Raw genomic sequence first — 17,535 nt, forward strand, 5'->3', positions numbered from 1 at the left:
AGGATCCCCAGCTGTTGCTGAACAAAATAAAGGCAGCTTGCAGGGAAAATGTCATTTTTTTTGGCTTTATAAATGCAATTATTGCTGCAGTAGATTCTAGACATGGTACAGATGTGCCACTTTACAGGTAGACTAAGGGGACCCCCCAGGCACTATATTGGAAGGAATTTTTCATTTTTTTGTTTTCACTTTAAAAATCAAAAAAATCACTGCTCATTTAAAAATGAAGTTTTTCACAACCTTTTTTTTATTGGTACATGTCCCCCAGGGCAGAACCCGGACCCTTATAACCATTGTATGCACAATTACTTGCATATAAGCCTTTAAAATGGACACTTTTGATTTTGACGTTCGGGTCCCATGACTTTAATGGGGTTCGTTATTCGGGTTTGAACTTTTGCTGTGTTCAAAAGTTCTAGTGCGAACCGAACAGGGGTCTGTTCGGCCCATCCCTACTATACCCCAGTGATTCGAAATGTATAGTTGTCTATTGGTGCACAGAGGAATGGTTTGCATGGCCTCTGCCAACTATTTTAAAATAAGAAAAAATAACTTTATTTTTGGAATATGTGATGGAATGAGACAAATACATACTTTCTGTTCTGAGAAGACTCTAATGTGCTATGCACTGGTTCAATTGAGAGCTTTTTTGCTTGCTTCTCCCCAGAACTTTATACTTTATCACTTGAAAATACACATGCTTATTTTGAACACTTTGTTATTCAGTGTCTTTTTGTATCTGCCTGGAGTTTAGCTTAAAGAACATTTCTAACATGTACATTACAAATCTTACGGATTACACTTCTTTTTCTTCTCTTCTCCGTGTGTTAGGTTTTTACATCCTTTGATTGAAATTTCTAGAGTTGAAGTCTTCAAGGTATATTTGATGGCAAATTCAATTTCTCCACTTACACCAATGTCAATGCTTCCCCCATCAGTACAAACACTGCTGATGCTGCTCATGCTAGACTAAAAATAAAAGGAATATTAGTATGTATCATATACAAAAATGTAACTCATTTGGCTTGCAGTGCAATATACTGGACACTATACAGATCTATGGAGGTACCTTTCTAAAGAAATGGACACTGCGATAAAAGCTGAATTGAATAAGAAATCTAAAGACATGGATAAATGTACTACAGTTACACCCCAAAGATGATAAAATGTTCACCAAAAGTTTATAAATTCAGATTTTTTTTTTAATGTTAGCTCTTGCCACAGGGTTTTGGGCACCAAGAAAAAGTGAACAAGCGTTAATCTAAAGCATTCTTAAATTTCCCTAACACTAAAAAACACCTAAGCAATACAATTCCTATTCTGTCCAGTGATCCCCTCCCCCCTCCAATCATAACCCCTACCCCCTTTAGGCTGTAGCCACCAAATACTCATGAAAATCTATAATAATTTGACATTCTGAAGTTGATTTACTAAAGGCAAATAGACTGTAAACTTTGCAACATGCAGTTGCACTTAACAAGAGCAGTTGCCTCAGAGCTTAGTAAATGAGGTAAAGCTTCACTTTACACAGAATATCCAATCACGTGCAAGGAAAAAACCCCCAAAAAAACAGCAATTTTGTTTGCGCATGATTGGATGATAGAGGTCAGCAGAGCTTCTGCTCATTTACTAAGCTCTGGTGCAGCTGCTTTTTCAGAGCGCAACTGCACTATTCAAAGTGCACAGCCTATTTGCCTTTAGTAAATCAAGCCCTCTGTGTCTAGTCTTCTGGAGAGTAGAATGTGAAGGTCCTTCTTCTGGTGTCCACATCAATGCCTGGGTGCTATGGACACTTTCCATTGGCTATCCAGCAGTGGTCTGCCCTGGCTTCAGAACTGTTGTTACATAACGTCACCTTGAGGAGACGGGTTGATACACCACAGACTGTAATGCTGGATCACAGGTCCTTAAACTTGGAAGAGGTACCAGCAAGAGACAAGGGGCTTAGAGGGGGTTTTTGAAAAAATGTGACTGAGCAAGAGAGGGGTCTCATTTGCCTTTAGATGCTTTACCCTGACCCTTGGAACCTAATCACTGCTTAAAAAATATTGTCTTCTGATAGCTATACAGTTAATAGAATTAATTATCATTATATTAGTTCACTCCAAAGCCTATTACACTAGTAACTTTTGCTAGACAGCTTGGTTTTTATGTAAATGTATGGACACTAGGGATGAGCCGAACACCCCCCTCCCCCCACCCCGTTTGGTTCGCACCAGAACAGGCAACAGGCAAAAAATGTGTTGAGAACGCGAACGCCGTTAAAGTCTATGGGACACGAACATGAATAATCATATGTGCTCATTTTAAATGCTTATATGCATGGTATTGTCATAAAAAGTGTTTGAGGACCTGGGTCCTGCCCCAGGGGACATGTATGAATGCAAAAAAAGTTTTAAAAGCTGAAGTTTTTCCGGGAGCAGTGATATTAATAATGCTTGAAGTGAATTAATAAAAGTGTAATATTCCTTTAAATTTTGTACTTGGGGGGTGTCTATAGTATGCCTGTAAAAAGGGTCGTGTGTTTCCCGTGTTTAGAACTGTCTGACAGCAAAATGATATTTCTAAAGGAAAAAATGTTTGCCTGTTTACGTAAACGGGTGACCCCTCCCCCTCTGACATCACGGGGAAAGCCATATGGAAATCTCAGTGCGTCAGAAGAGGGTGGGGTCACCGGGTGGCCCCACCCTCCGTTATTTAAGAATTGTCAGAGGAATCCAAGCGTCACATGGCTGAAGACTCCCACAGAGGCAGATCGTGCAGACGGCACGGAGAAGAAACCGGAGCAAGATGTGGGACGAGAAGAGCGGAAGAAGAAGAAGATGAAGAAGAAGATGGAGAAGAAAAAGTTGGACAAACAAGAAGAACACGGAAGGAAGACCAGAAGAAAGAAGATGAAAGAAGAAAAATTTAATAATGAAGAGGGAGAAAGTTGATGCAGCGATCTGTTGGTTGAGGGAAAAAAGAACTGTGTACCCAGCTTAAAAGAAATACTAAAACAGTACACAGGCATTTAAGAAGTGTCATAAGCAAAAGAGCAGTGCATAAAGTTTACATATCAAGATATGCTAACCACAAAACAGAAACCTACAGGCAGAAAACCTATAGAGATTGGAATGTGTACAGCTGCCTGTCTGACAGAAGCCAGTCTCTTCTGTCGAACGGGCATGCTGGAAAACCAATGGCTGCCGGTGCTGATCAGTGTGTTCTGGGAGGGGGAATAGACCCCTTGTCAGAACACAAGAGCACAGCAGGGGAGCTCGAATGGAAGCCGCACATCTCTACAAAATCCCGTAACAAGGGGTATGACAGCATCAGCTAGAGCTTCAAGCAGGCTATGTCCCCAATAAATTTTACTCCGCGTGTGGTGGCGTGGCTTGGTTGGGGCCGGGGCCAGGGCCAAGACTGTCATACATCTTCTTACAGTGTTTTGCAAAGATGTGTGGCTTCCACAACGTTTCCCTTTTCCATTAGATGTCTAGAGCTGGGACGAGCTCTGTCCTTGTCTGCACCCCAAGCGGTTGCTACATAAGAGGACCGGTGGAGCCTTGAGCGGCACCAGTTAATTTAGTGGATCCCAGCAGGGGAAATTGCTGCACCAACATTGCTTGTAATAGTACTGCAATTTTTTTTTTTTTTTTTTATTAGCCCACTGAGTTGAATGAGAAAAAATGGAATGTGTTTACCCAGATTAGGTCATGTTCCTTGTAACAAGCGGACAGAAATAAGTAAGCAGGACTTTCTTTTTCACATGATTGGATAATTGAAATATTCACACAATTTATTTCTGAAAATTCTCAACAGTTGTTATAAAATAGCCCAAATAATTTGAAATTCTGACATACTAACACGTGATTCTGACATGTCGAGGGTGATTTACTCAAGATGTTGAAAATCTTTACTTGAAGGTTAAGTTCACCTTTGTTCACCTTTTTTTTCTAAATGCCAGCTCACCTATGTACCAGTATATCAATAATGTACTTCTTTGACAAAAATATCAAGCTATCCTCTAATTCTACACAGGCTTACCTCACTCTCTTCATAGCTGTTTAAACACACTGCTTGGCTGCTTCTGCCTTACTTCCTGGTCAGACTTTAGGTCATGATAAAGGAAGGAGTTGACCAGCTGATATCATTAGCACACACTCTGCATCATCTACCCTCAGCTGGTCAACTCCTTCCTGTGTCATGACCTAAAGTCTGTCCAGGAAGTAAGGCAGAAGTAATCGAGCAGTGTCTTTAAAGAAATATGAAGAGAGTGAGGAAAGCCTGTGCAGAATTAATGGAAAGCTGTTTATTTTTGCAAAATAAGTACAGTAATGCTATATTGGGACACAGGGGAGCTGGAATTTAGAAAAAAAACTAAACTTAGCCTTTAAAATTGTGTGATGATTCGCCTTAGTTATTAAATAGAGTAAAAACATATACCTGCTCAATTAAGTGCCCAGTCATGTGCAGATGTTTGACATGAATGAACAAGTGAAGATTCACATCATTTTTTGAATAAAGATTCTCAGCTTCTTTAGTAAATCAGCCCAAATGAGCTCAGAATTTTAAGATTTTTTTTTTTTTTTGAGATTGAGAAATGAGAGTGTTGCCATAATAAATTGTGTGAACGTTATCTTCAGTTATCCTATCATTTGCAGATAAAATAAGTAAAGAGTAATTTCCTTTTCACATGGTTGTATACTAAAGTGAATATTTACACATTGTAGTGTGTGTACATTCTTAAATCCTTAGTTCAATTTCTGTATTTCAGAATGATCAAAGTTCCTTTCTTTGGCTGACCATACATTATATAACTTTCTTCTCCAATCTTTCTTTAGATTTATAAAAACCATATAATATGCAGGTCAAACCAAAACACTTTCAATGTGTATGCAATTAGGTAGGCCCTAAACTTTATAGTTGAAGGTAAATCAAAAGGAAATTGAATAAGAAAATTGTATAATGTATGGTCAGCTCACATCTCAGTGTTCTTCTGTACAAATGTAAAGGCAATTTTTTGGTGGATACAGTCAAGAAGGGAAAGTTTACATTGTGGTTATATGTACCCACTGGGTCTATTTATGTTGAAATTTGTCCTGGTGACTATTGCTAAAAAAAATTAAAATTAGGGTAAAAGGCGAGGGAAAATCCTCCAATAGAGACACTTGTTCCTGTGACAACTCTCTACAATTGGAATTCTGTGTACTTTAGAAAAATGTGTTCCCATTTCTTGTTGCATCTCTAGCACAGAAAAATAAAAATAATTGGCTTTACATTTTAACCAGTACCCAAAAGTGATGCAAGACTAGGTCTTGATTCCAGGTGGCTTTTCAAAAAACGATATACACATTTTATAATATATATATATATATATATATATATATATATATATATATACACATATACATATACACATACACAGTATATATGTGCATTTTTATTGTATAATTGAACTACTGATGCTGGTGTTAGAACTATACAGTGTTAGAACCTACCTGCTTCATACTCCCAAAGAACACCATCTGCTTTGCACCATCACTTTCCTCTGCCTCTTGGCTTCTAGTCCTTTTCAAATGAAGCTCTTCCTCTTTAGCTTTGTTAATAAGATTATGTAAACTGATGGACTTTTCCAGCTGCCACAAAGATACATTATTTTTGATACAAAAAAACAAAAAAATAAATACAGAAAAAAAACTAAATAAGAGTTGCCCATATGGGGAATAGTTATAAATCAGTGATATTCACTGAACATTCACAGGTGGTTATTCATTATTTTTCATTTAAAACCGATGAAATTGGAAAATGAATCTGCAGTAAATGTTTAGGATATAAAAAAAAATGAAAGGCTGATTCACTTTATGTTATTTTTGCAGTCTGTTACTCTATTTTACCATTTTCTTGAAAACCCATACCTGACAAGCTATATTAATGGCAGTGTCAGAATGGCTCCTCCTTTCTTTTCTTCTTTCCCCGCCCTCGCCGTAATTTGTAGACAGGTGCATTCTGTCATTCAGCATATCATTCTGTGACTTGGATATTTCTAATACAAAATAAAATAATGCATTATTGTCACTTATTTAAAGGAAAAGGAAATCTGTACAGACAATGTATTTTAAACTTTTGCAACCATGGACTTAAAACCTCTATCAGTGTTAAATGATTTGTCTAAACCCTCTAATTAATAATCTGCAAAAGAGCTTGTTCTATTGGAAAAGAACAGACTTACTGGCCAGATCACCTGGCGAAAAGTAAAGAAATAAAAAATAATAAAAGGAACTGGTAAGATGCATTATAATAAATGTTTGCTTTTGGGGTTAATACTACTTTATGCACTTCAAGGCTTTCCTTTAAAATGATTATGTATTCAGGGATAGTTTCTTTTGTTTCTTTTGGGGGTTCCTGATTTTTTGATGTTATGTAGAAAGAGCCATTTTTCTAATTTGGGTGATCAAAGCAAAGCATTCTCTTGTTTCTGTTTTCTTGGAGCTGCATTTTGTTTGCAGCACACCGCTGCATCATTTGAAATAAAAATAAAAATAAATCAGAAAAAACTTGCACCTATACACCAACATTATATCACTCACATCAATTGCACTTCCCTATGGGCCTAAATAAAAGTTAGGCATACATTAACACCTTCCTGCCTGCTCTATAGCAGAATGACGGGTGGGCAGTGGCTTTACTGTTCTGAGTGGACACAGCCGATGATCAGTGTACTGGCTCGTTACTGGTACCATGTGACCGCTGTGATCAGTCACAGCAGGTCACATGACAATTGTAAACAATGGATGGCTTTCTTTCATCCCATCCATTGTGTTGTTAGCAGTGATTGGTCAATGTGATCACATGGCACAGACAGGGCCAATCACAGCCCATCTGTACCATGTGATTAGCTTTGACCAATCACAGCTAATCACAAAAAAAATGAATGAATTAATTTCATTCAGTAAAATGCTTGCTTATAGCAATGAAATTCACTGCTATAGGTAAACATAATGTATAAAAAATAAATAAATCCTGATCTCTTCCCCAGAGTAGTAAAATGTTCCTATGGTAACATTATATTGCTCTGGTCAGAGTGTGTGATAAAAAAAATAAGAAAAAAATCAAGTATAGTTCAGTGTCCCTGATCACCACCACACCAGTTATATGACAACAGTGTACTGCACTGGTGACAGTATGTAAAAAAAAAAAAAGAAAATTGTGACTTTTTTAAAATTTCTTAAATTTCCAAAAACTTATGACAAAAAAAATAAAAAATAAAAAACGCCATGCCTCTTACACAATACCTTGGACTGTCTACTTTCCAAAAAGTGGTCATTTAGAGGGCATGTGTAATGTCCTGGCATTTTAGGGCCTCATGTAATGAGATAGGCCGTCAGTACTTCAGGATTGATCAGTTTTCAGATCTATTCCATAGTTTGTGGACTCTATAACTTTCCTATAGACTAAATAATATACACTGATTTGGGTTATTTTCACCAAAGAAATGTAGCAGAATACATTTTGGCCTAAATTTATGAAGAACATTATTTGAAAAATGTTATAACAGAAACGTTTATTTAGCAAAAAAAAAACCTCAGTGGTGCTTAAATACCACCAAAAGAAAGCTCTATTTATTTGTACAAAATGACACAATTTTAGTTTGGGTACAGTGTTGCATGACTGCGCAATTGTCATTTAAAGTGTGACAGCGCTAAAAGCTGAAAATTGGCCTGGGCAGGAAGGGGGTAAAAGTGCCCTGTATTGAAGTGGTTAAGTAGGCCTATTTTCCTGACAGACTCCATGGCAGTCTACGTGTGAGTTAACGCGCTCCTCTCCAATGCTATAGGACCCCACTCCCATAAATTTGAGCTCACAGCCAGAGACTGCGTTCCTTTTTTGTCCTCTTTTGGACCCTATGTGCTTCCCTGCACGTTGGAGGAGGGCATCCCAGCCGTTAAGTATATGTCCCAGCACAAGCAGGCTGGACGCGGGCATCCTGGATAAAGCGGTGTCGATAGCCGGGGCCCAGCCATGGGGGGGTGAGTGGCGGTCAGGCAGAGTACCCCTGTGAGGATGGGTACCCTGTGTATGCCCATGATGGACGTCCTCCCAGCGGTCTGACTGGCAAGGTCCAGAAGATAATTCATGACAACAGCTCTCCATGGCAACAGTTTGTGACTGTGTGTTTCTTCTTTCCTTTTCCCTGGTGCTAGCTATCAGCCTCTCATGGTGGCTGGAGCGCTTCTGCATACCAGGCCACCGCAACTCTTCCAGGTACCAGCCACAAGTCTCTGCGCATGCGCGAGGCATGCGCAGACCTTTGGGGGACTCAGCCATCTGCGCAGGCGCCTGGCGCTCGGCAATGGCGGCACACGCGCAATGGAGGTGCGGCGCTGATGTCATCGGGGTGGGCTATTCAAATGTCTGTCAGCCTCTGTCTCACTGAGAAATCCTGCAGGCAGTGTCTGTCAGCTTTTCCAAGCCCCGCTTGTCCCTCATATTAGTGTCTGTTAGTGGTGGTAAGGGGAGGGGGGGGGGTTAAAGGGGAAGCAAAAAAAAAAATCTCGATCTCTGCCTTCCACAGTGGGTGGACATGATTGCCCTCCTCCCTCCCCGTGAACCTTGGACAAGTCACCGCCTTCTTGCGGCCAGCCCTTATGCTTAAGGTTGGCGTGAGGTCCACCTTTATCTAATAACATATTTTTCTTTCTCTCTTTTGTTTGTCAAAGGCAAAGCTTCCAGGTTGGATCGCCAGACATCAGCACAGGAAGACGGGACCTTGCCAGGCCGCAACATCGGCATTCATCATATAGATCCAGACGACATGACTCTCCGTCTGGGATCTATCACCAGGAGAGAAGCTTAATTCCTCCCCCAGACACCGCACCCACTGCCATGACAGCCCCTTGGGGATTTGGGACTCAGGTCCCGGAGGGCAAAATCGCTCTGCGAGCCATGTTATACCCGGGCGGTTGGGGAAAGAGAGATGGATAAGCGACAAATGGAGTTTCTCGTAAAATGTGTGGTACAACAGTACCTGAAAGAATGGGGTATGGCCCACACGCCAAGCCAGACTACCTCTAGATCAGGTAGATATCAATGGAGGGGGGGAAGCCTTCAAAACATATGGTCTCAAATGATATATCTAACTTCATATTACTGTAATAAAGTCACTATACAAATGGCCATAGCAACACAGGTCCACTCGGATGCCAGGTAGGGGTGCTCCTGCTCCACTTTCGGCGTATCTGGGCAGCCCCGATCTCGGACTACTGGACCATCAGAATGGGCTCCTTGGGAGACACATGGTCCTTCTCAAATCACTCCTCATCTCAGATTAGCCCCTACACAGTTAGCTCACATAGAGGGAAAGAAGCAGGTGTTTCTGTGCTATGTACAGCCACTGGTGGCTCAAGGGGCCGCAGTGCCTGTGCCTAAGGGCAAAGTGTGCCAGGGCATGTACTCGCTCCCCTTTCTCAGTTCAGAAGAAAACGGTTCATGGTGCCCGGTAATAGACCTTGTGTATTTGAACAAGTTTGTCAGATCGAAAAGTTTGAAATGGAGACCCTATCTACAATTAAACAGGCAGTCCAGCTGGACAATTGGTCAGTCTCCATAGACATAAAGGATATAATGAAAGGGGTGAACAGCGCTGATCAGCAGACATAAATAGGACTCTCAGAGGCAAAGTAAAAACTTTTTATTATTGTTAAAATAATAATAAAATGTTCACCAAGGCATACAGCAGTCAATTAATGGTCATGCAGAGTTTTGGATTAAAAAACTGACAGTACCTGGAGGAAGTCAGCCAAGGGAATCCGAAGAGTATGGGCCAACCCTGCTGCTGGGCCAATTAGGAACTGCCGATAGGCCCCAGCATCAGGGTTTGCCCATACTCTTTGGATTCCCTTGGCTGACTTCCGCCAGGCTGTGACATCACTTCCAGGCTTTGTACATAGTGCAAGCAGCTGTTGTATACTGGCCCCCAGGGCCGCTGATAGAAATCATGGGGCCCCGTACAGCCTACCTGACGGGGCCCCCTTCAGCTCCACCCTGTTTTCTCCCCTGGTCCCTCCTCCAGCCCCACCCCTCCCCAGATGGTCAGAGACTGCAGATATAGTACAGGAGATGGTCAGAGACTGCAGACATTCCACAGGAGATGGTCAGAGACTTTAGACATGGTACAGGAGATGATCAGAGACTGCAGACATACTACAGGAGATGATCAGAGACTGCAGACATTCCACAGGAGATGATCAGAGACTGCAGACATACCACAGGAGATGGTCAGAGACTGCAGACATACCACAGGAGATGGTCAGAGACTGCAGACATAGTACAGGAGATGATCAGAGACTGTAGACATAGTAGAGGAGATGGTCAGAGACTGGATACATAGTACAGGAGATGATCAGAGACTGCAGACATAGTATAGGAGAGGGTCAGAGACTGCAGACATAGTACAGGAGATGGTCAGAGACTGCATACATACTATAGGAGATGATCAGAGACTGCAGACATAGTACAGGAGATGATCGGAGACTGCAGACATAGTACAGGAGATGATCAGAGACTGCAGACATGGTACAGGAGATGATCAGAGACTGCAGACATGGTACAGGAGATGATCAGAGACTGCAGACATGGTACAGGAGATGATCAGAGACTGCAGACATGGTACAGGAGATGATCAGAGACTGCAGACATGGTACAGGAGATGATCAGAGACTGCAGACATAGTACAGGAGAGGGTCAGAGACTGCAGACATAGTACAGGAGATGATCAGAGACTGCAGACATAGTACAGGAGATGATCAGAGACTGCAGACATGGTACAGAAGATGATCAGAGACTGCAGACATGGTACAGGAGATGATCAGAGACTGCAGACATAGTACAGGAGATGATCAGAGACTGCAGACATAGTACAGGAGATGATCAGAGACTGCAGACATAGTACAGGAGACAGTTAGGGATTGCAGACATAGTACAGGAGATGATCAGAGACTGCATACATAATACAGGAGATGATCAGAGACTGCAGACATAGTACAGGAGATGATCGGAGACTGCAGACATAGTACAGGAGATGATCAGAGACTGCAGACATGGTACAGGAGATGATCAGAGACTGCAGACATGGTACAGGAGATGATCAGAGACTGCAGACATGGTACAGGAGATGATCAGAGACTGCAGACATGGTACAGGAGATGATCAGAGACTGCAGACATAGTACAGGAGATGGTTAGGGATCGCAGACATGATTGATTCAGGAGATGGTCAGAGACTCCGTTTATGGCTGAACCCAGTGTACAAGTATATAGTATCACAGGGCTGATCCACTCTATTTAAACCACCTCTGCAAGATCAAGTCAGTGATTTTCCTTTGAAAGTACAACCAAGTGACAGAAGACAGCTTCACATACAATTTCCAAAATACAAATTTTCTTACAAACAGTGAACTGGTCAGGATTACTGAGGACAGTAACCAGTTAATGGGTCTGTGAAGCTTCTAGCCTGATTTAGAAGTAAATCCTTCTCCAAAAAAGAATTAAAATATCAAACAATCTGTGCAGCACACAGAGCTCTGGCTAAATAGTTGATTATAAGCTGAAATGGTTAAAAGCTGCTGCAGAGTCTTCCAGGAATCTTATCAGTGTGATCAGACAATGTGCAGGTCAGGTTAGGCAGATAAAAAAAAAAAGTAACCAGCAAGACAAGAGGGAGGGGAGGCTGAACGATAACCTGTACACTGGCTAATCCCACGGAAGACACTGCAGCCAGCCAGTTACGTGTAACTGTGCTCCAGACGATCCTGTTTCCTGCAGAACTTGTATTGCTGTAGTCATACCTCCTTGTGTCTCCCTCCTGGCTCTCCCCCATTCAGCCCCACTCCAGCATTGTTTACAGTTAAAGGTGAGCGGGCTGAAGAAGGGGAGGGCTACACTTTTTTTTTTTTTAATTAGTTACTATGCATTCTTTCATCCCTGTTTATATTGCCTGGGCCCCCCCTGGTGGCCAGGCCCGGTACAACAGGGCCAGTCTTACTGGCTTATCAGCGGCCCTGCTGGCCCCAACAGTTCCTGAGCCTGCAGTTTGGTTCCCCCTTCATCAGACCCCCTGGACTTACGGTCCTGGATGGGCCCCCCCACCAGCGGTGCTCCTGTGTTCTTTGTCTAACGGCTTTGTGCTGGGTTTCCCTAAGCCCCTGTGTCATCCATGCGGCTCCAGACTCCATGTACTGTCAGTTTTTTAATCTAAGTCTCTGCATGACTATCAATTGACTGCTGTATGCCTTGGTGAACATTTTATTATGGTTTTTTTTTTGTTATTTTTTTATTTATTTTTAACAGTAATACAAAGTTTTTACTTTGCCTCTGAGGGTCCTATTTATGTCTGCTGATCAGCGCTGTTTACCCTTTTGATTATATCTTCTGTCCTCATTTGTCTATGAGTTTTGAACAGCAGCGTCCACAGCTACATTTAATTTTTATTTTTGACTTTTCACTTGGCCTCTGGTCTGTGCTACTGGATTTTTGTTTTTAGTGATAGACTTAAAGGATGCCTAATTTCAAATTGCCGTGGCAGAGGAGTTCCGCAATTACCTCCGGTTTGTGGTGGGGCGAGAACATCTCCAGTTCACCTGCCTTCCTCTCGGATTCTCAACCTCACCTCAGGTCTTCTCAAAAGGTCTTCGGGCCATGGTAGCCCTCATCAGTATGAAGGGCATACACCTGCATCATTATCTCAATGACATTCTCTTACTGGCTCAAGGCAAAGAGCAGCTCCTACATCATAGGGGTCAAGTTATCTCCACCTTTTCAGTTTGGCTCGTTACTGAACTTAAGAGAAGAGTCACGTAGAACCTATGCAACACTTAGTCTACCTAGGGGCCCAGTTCGACAAAGTCAAGAATACCATCTCCCTGCCTCTGGTAGTGCGGGACAGAGTACACCTGGCCTTGGCTTCCCCATGGTTAAGGGCTAATCAATGCCTAAAAATAATAGGCACAATGGTCTTGATGGCCCCATGGTCAAATGTGCCCTTTGGTGGTTACGTTCCTTCCAGAGAGGGTTTCTCCAACAGTGGTCAGACAGATGCCATCAGTGCATTCACATTACTTCGGGCATGAGGGACAGCCTCTTCTGGTGGCTACAGCACAGGATGTCACGGTACTACTTACAGTGAGTCCACAGGCGAGCAGGTGACAAAGGATCCCCTAGGGCGTGGAATCTAAGAGCCAGCCGGTGTTCCGCCAGGGGCCCTCTCACGAAGGTTTGGACTTAGCTGCCTGCTGACCCCAGGTCACGACACCCGGGTTCACCCTGCTTGCTAGGGAAGTACCAGAAGACATTGTTAGACAAGGATGGATGGATGAAGCAAAGGAGAGCCGGATAGTGAGCCAAGGTCAGGGCAGGCTGCAGACATTGTAATCAGAACAAGCCAGGTCGGTACACAAAAGATCAGTTCAGGAGAGGTCAGGTAAAACAGGTTACACAGGGGTGCTTCAGAAACAAACGTTGCTCAAGCAATGGTAGCTGGTTAGGAAGGGATTTAAATAGAGAAGCACATGAGGGGCTGGACAGGAAGTAGCAGGAAGGAAACATATATTAGGCAACAGGTGAAGGGCAGCGACACCCATAGCTGCAGAGTGCACAGAGCTGAACACCCGACAGTGGAACAACACCACTCAATTGCTCCCATTTCCTGGGTTACCATCAGGACTGATGCCAGCAATACAGGAGGGGGGCTCACTGCAAGTCAAAGATCTTCCAGGGCAGACAGAACCACTGGCCGCACATCCCAGTATAGGACATCCTGGAACTATGGGTTGCTTTCCAAGCTCTCTCCGGGCCTTCTGCCACCTGATAGAGGGAGAATCTGTACTGCTGTAAATGGACAACACCACAGTGGTCTCCTAGGTGAAGACACAGGGAGGACCTTCTCCCTATTTCAGGAAGTGGAGCCGATTATGAAGTGGGCTCAGAAGAACCAGGCAGATCTTCCATCCCGTACTGAATTGGACAACAATGAGTGGTCTTTCCATGTGGATGGAGTCATTCAAGTAGATCCTGACTGTGGGAGTCCATTCCGAAGTTGACTTGTTTGCATCCCCTGAAACTTCAAACTCCAGAAGTATTACACAGGGGGCCGTTGCGATCAAGCTCTCGGAATAGATGCCCTGTCAGAAGAGTGGGAATTCAGCAGAGCATGACTTTCCTCCGATCCCAACCATCCTCAGATTCTTGCTGAGATTGGTGGAGTCCACATCCTCCACAGAATGATCATTCAGGAATCCGGGGGTGCAAGAAATTCTGGAATTTCTGAAGTCAGGCCTACACCTGTCTCTGTCAGTTGGCTCCCTTAGTGTCCCTTAGTGTCGGCCCTATTGGCCTTCCTGGGAGTCTCGCAAGCAGGCCATCCTCTCACCCGGCAATTCTTCAGAAGGGCAGTAAGTCTCAGGCCCCAGAGGGGACCACGTTTTCCCAAATGGGATCTTCTTCTCGTACTCAACTCTTTCTCGGAGCCGACGGAGTCAGTCCGACATCCATTAAGGGTCTCTCTATCAAAGTCCACTTTCTTGTAGCCATCACATCAGCCAAGAGAGTTTCAGTATCGAGGCCTTCGGTCACAAAAAGCCATTTTTAACCTTCTTCCAGACTGGGTAGTACTTATACCCATGCTTGACTCAAATCTCAAACTCGCATCAGTCTGCCACAGAAACCAAGAGATCCTTCTTCCTACCTTAAAGGCACCAGAAGCACTGAGGCTCCTCCCCTAGATGTGGTTGAGACACTGTAGGAGTACCTTCAGGCTACGGCCTCATTTAGATGGTCAGATCACCTCTTTATCCTCTTTTCCAGGAAAAACAGAGGAAAACTTGCTTCATCTAGGACTTTTGCATCCTGGATTGTCCAGGCTATCCAGCAGGCTTATAGGGCAAAGGGCTTGGCTCCTACGGGGGGCAGTGACAGTGCACTCGTCTAGGGGCATCTCGACTTCCTAGACGGCAGCCCAACATGCGGCTCCAGACATTATATGCAGGGCGGCCTCGTGGGCCTCCATCAACACCCTCATGACGCATTATTGGGTGGAATCTGCATCCTTATATTCTGTAAGTGTTAGTTTAAATATCCTGTTGGTTGACGGGGTAAATTTAAGTTTTCGTTGATCAGCAAGCCCGTCCGTGTGTTTGGTTAGTTATTTCCCACACGTAGACTGCCATAGAGTACGTCAGAAAAACTGAAAATTTCTTATCAAATACTTAACGTAGCTTTCCTTTCCTGATGGACTCCATGGCAGACGGAGTTCCCATCCATGGATCAAGAGTTGGCTAGTTACAGAGCGCAGTCTCTGGCTGTGAGCTCAAATTTATGGGAGTGGGGTCCTAGAGCATTGGAGAGGAGGGTTAACCCACACATAGACTGCCATGGAGTCCATCAGGAAAGGAAAATTACGGTACGTATTTGATAGAAAATTTTCTGTTATCCCTTATTAAAACTTTATGCTGCTGGCCAGTTTTACACTTCTGTATTCTCTGTAGTATCTCAATTCTTGTAGTAAAAACCCTCCCTACCAATGTCCTATGTAACTAGTAAATTTGGGCCTACTATTGCTGTTAAAATATGTCCTGCTGCTGTCCAATTTTGCACTGCTGTATTCTTTGTGGTCTTTTAATTCTTGTAGTGAAACCCCTTTTGGGGCTTTTTGTCTCTAGTAACTTTGGTACTGACATGTATATTTAATATTGTCCTGCTGTTGGACTGGTTTCCACTGCTGTATCTTCTGCAGTCTATTCATTCAGGTATAAAAACGTCTACTACTCCTCCTTATCTCTACTAACTTTTGGGCCTAAAATTGCTATTTAAAGTTGTCCTACTGCTTGTCTATTTTTAATTGCCATTTCCTATGTGGTCTCTTTGTATTAAAACCACAAAATATGCTCTTGTTTCTAGTAACTTTGAACTGAAAGTGTTATTCAAGATTGTTCTGCTACTGGTTTATTTCCATTGTTCTATCCTCTGTGATGAGTCTTTGTCTCTGTCTTTGTATGAACTGAAAACAGAAAATCACATCCCTTATATCATGAACTAGATTAAATCATAAAATAGACTCATACTTACTTTTCACTTGTGTTGTGAGAGATAGGAAGAGATTTTCCATTGATTTATGAAAACCTTTTGACTTATTGAGCTCCTAGAAGAAAATTAGAATTTCAAATAAATTATTATTTTTTAGCTTCAGTTGCTAAAGAAAACTTGTCATGGAAGAAACAGTGAGGCTACCACTGCAGACCTCTCCTTCCAATAGGATTAGTTGCTTGGCTATCACTCTGACCCTCTTGCTTTAGTTTTGTAAGTTGTTTATTTAAAAAGCACTGGTTTGGTCATAACATTTCTTTAAAAAAAGTACAGGGAGGTGTTCTGCTTTCTTGTGAATTGAAGGGGGAATGCATGGTCACATGGCCTTTCAAGGTCATATGACTGTCTTTTCTCCAGTCATGAAGTTCTCTCTACTGAGTTAATTTGGGAGAACTCTGCAAAGTACCGCTGTCTTCACACCGCAGTCTGCATTTTATTGACTGGCTGCAAAATTTATGGAGTAACCTAGCAGTCTTTATCTATTATGAATGAATTCAATAACATGAAACATGTATGCAGATGGGGACTAGTGAATTATTAAAGCCAGGGGCCAGAATTTCACAAGAAGGGCCCTTCACAATGGGGCAGAGTAAAAATGTCAAGTCTCCTGAAACACACTTTCATTACAGAAAGGCCATCTGTACCACATAATGTTGTGTGCTGTACATACAATCATACATATATATTAGTGTCCCTGAACAACTCTACCTCTACTAGTGCATCTAACCTCGGAAAAGAATATTGGGAACATAGTACACCAAACCACTAGTAGGAACACAAGGTGTTAGGCATTGTCATTATTTCGCTACTACAGACTCAATTATCGGTGCTCTCACATGCCTTCAAATTACAGCCATTACTGTGCATTTATTTATTACTGCCATCTCATAAAACATATAGGTGCAAAAACCCTCAGGGTTCAATCAGACCCTTAATCCAATGCACTATGTACAATACCATGTTGTGGTGTCATTCATTGTCAAATGTTATTTTAGATCCTACTTGCAGGCCCCCCTGATTATTTTGTCTGCTCTATTGTATTCTTAACTTTTTTTTTCCATTTAACAAAAATATTTAAAAACTCTGGCACCCAGTGCACCAAACCAATGGACCTACTATACACATGTTGAGGTACCACAATGCACAGTAATGCACCACCATGTGTTGTACTGTGCTGTACTTGAAAAAATAATGCATGTCTGATTTTGGTGAATTCTAGTGCAAATCATTCATTTGAATAGGTGGTCTTAAAGTGTTTTTTCACCCTGTACAACCCCTTTTACCTACAGATAAGCCTATATTATGGCTTGCCTGTAGGTACTTGAAATATCTCCTAAACCTCCATGGTTTAGGAGGTATTTACAAAAAAGCCACGCACCGATGTCTATGGTGCATGCACACTTTAGAGAGGGCAGAT

At 42.4% G+C, this 17,535-nt stretch overlaps 1 protein-coding gene across 2 annotated transcripts in view; it reads right to left on the reverse strand.

The window, feature by feature from the left end:
- The window catches only part of SYTL3 (synaptotagmin like 3), a 120,430-nt gene that overhangs the window by 27,339 nt on the left and 75,556 nt on the right, over positions 1–17,535 (reverse strand). For both annotated transcript variants that reach the window (XM_077486730.1, XM_077486731.1), the window contains exons 7-10: positions 16,101–16,173; positions 5,901–6,028; positions 5,484–5,621; positions 794–969 (exon numbers count right to left, since the gene is read on the reverse strand). In XM_077486730.1, coding sequence (XP_077342856.1) covers positions 794–969; positions 5,484–5,621; positions 5,901–6,028; positions 16,101–16,173 — 515 coding nt within the window. The remainder of the gene's footprint in view (positions 1–793; positions 970–5,483; positions 5,622–5,900; positions 6,029–16,100; positions 16,174–17,535) is intronic.

This window comes from Lithobates pipiens, unplaced genomic scaffold, assembly GCF_037356315.1.
Source record: "Lithobates pipiens isolate NorthernLeopardFrog02 unplaced genomic scaffold, aLitPip1_a1.2 Scaffold_18, whole genome shotgun sequence".
NCBI classification, from domain to species: domain Eukaryota; kingdom Metazoa; phylum Chordata; class Amphibia; order Anura; family Ranidae; genus Lithobates; species Lithobates pipiens.